General features: G+C 59.1%; 1 protein-coding gene across 1 annotated transcript in view; it reads right to left on the reverse strand.

Annotated features, from left to right (window-relative positions):
* Positions 1-590, reverse strand: part of VDR (vitamin D (1,25- dihydroxyvitamin D3) receptor) — a gene marked incomplete at both ends in the record, with an annotated part of 1,465 nt that extends 875 nt beyond the window's left edge. The window contains 2 exon segments of the mRNA XM_009864276.1: positions 121-241; positions 406-590. Coding sequence (XP_009862578.1) covers positions 121-241; positions 406-590 — 306 coding nt within the window.
* Positions 591-629: the final 39 nt, after the last annotated feature.

The raw sequence follows: 629 nt of genomic DNA on the forward strand, positions 1-629 counted from the left end.
TCGCATTTAGGAATGGGGCTGGGAGGGTCTCGCGGTTAAATAAACTCCCCGGGAGGGGTAAAACAAGGGAGAGCTCCTGCAATTCCATCCCCGTCACCCACGGAGAGGTGAGCCTGGTACCTGGAAACGCGCTGAAGGCATCGGAGCCGAAGAGGTCGGTGGAATCATCCGACAAGTTCTGGCTGAGGCTGGAGGAGGACTTGGCTGCCCCCCTGTTGCCAGGGTTGCTCCTCACGGGCGGCTGGAAGACAGAACCGGGCGTGAGGAGCGGGGCTGGGAGAGCCAAAAAGCATCAGGGGGCTATTTTTGCACTGGGATTTTTAACTCTCTCTGGGTTTGGCGCCCCCAGGCAGGAACCGCTTGGTCCTGGGCAGGGGAATTGGGGCTGTTGTGCCCGGGACGTACCCGAAACTTGATGAAGTCGGCGTACGTGGGGTCGTAGGTTTTGCGGTGAGCCTCAAGGAGGATGTCGATGACTTTTTGCTGCTCCTCTGAGAGCTTGGGCTTCAGGCTCTCCTTGAGCGCTTCCTCCTCCTTGCGCTTCAGTATCATCTCGCGCTTCCTCTGAACCTCCTCGTCCGTCAGGATGACTGCGGGGACGGGGAAAACATCAGAAACCGGAGCAGGGA

Source organism: Apaloderma vittatum, unplaced genomic scaffold (genome assembly GCF_000703405.1).
Source record: "Apaloderma vittatum isolate BGI_N311 unplaced genomic scaffold, ASM70340v1 scaffold33602, whole genome shotgun sequence".
In the NCBI taxonomy this organism is placed as follows: domain Eukaryota; kingdom Metazoa; phylum Chordata; class Aves; order Trogoniformes; family Trogonidae; genus Apaloderma; species Apaloderma vittatum.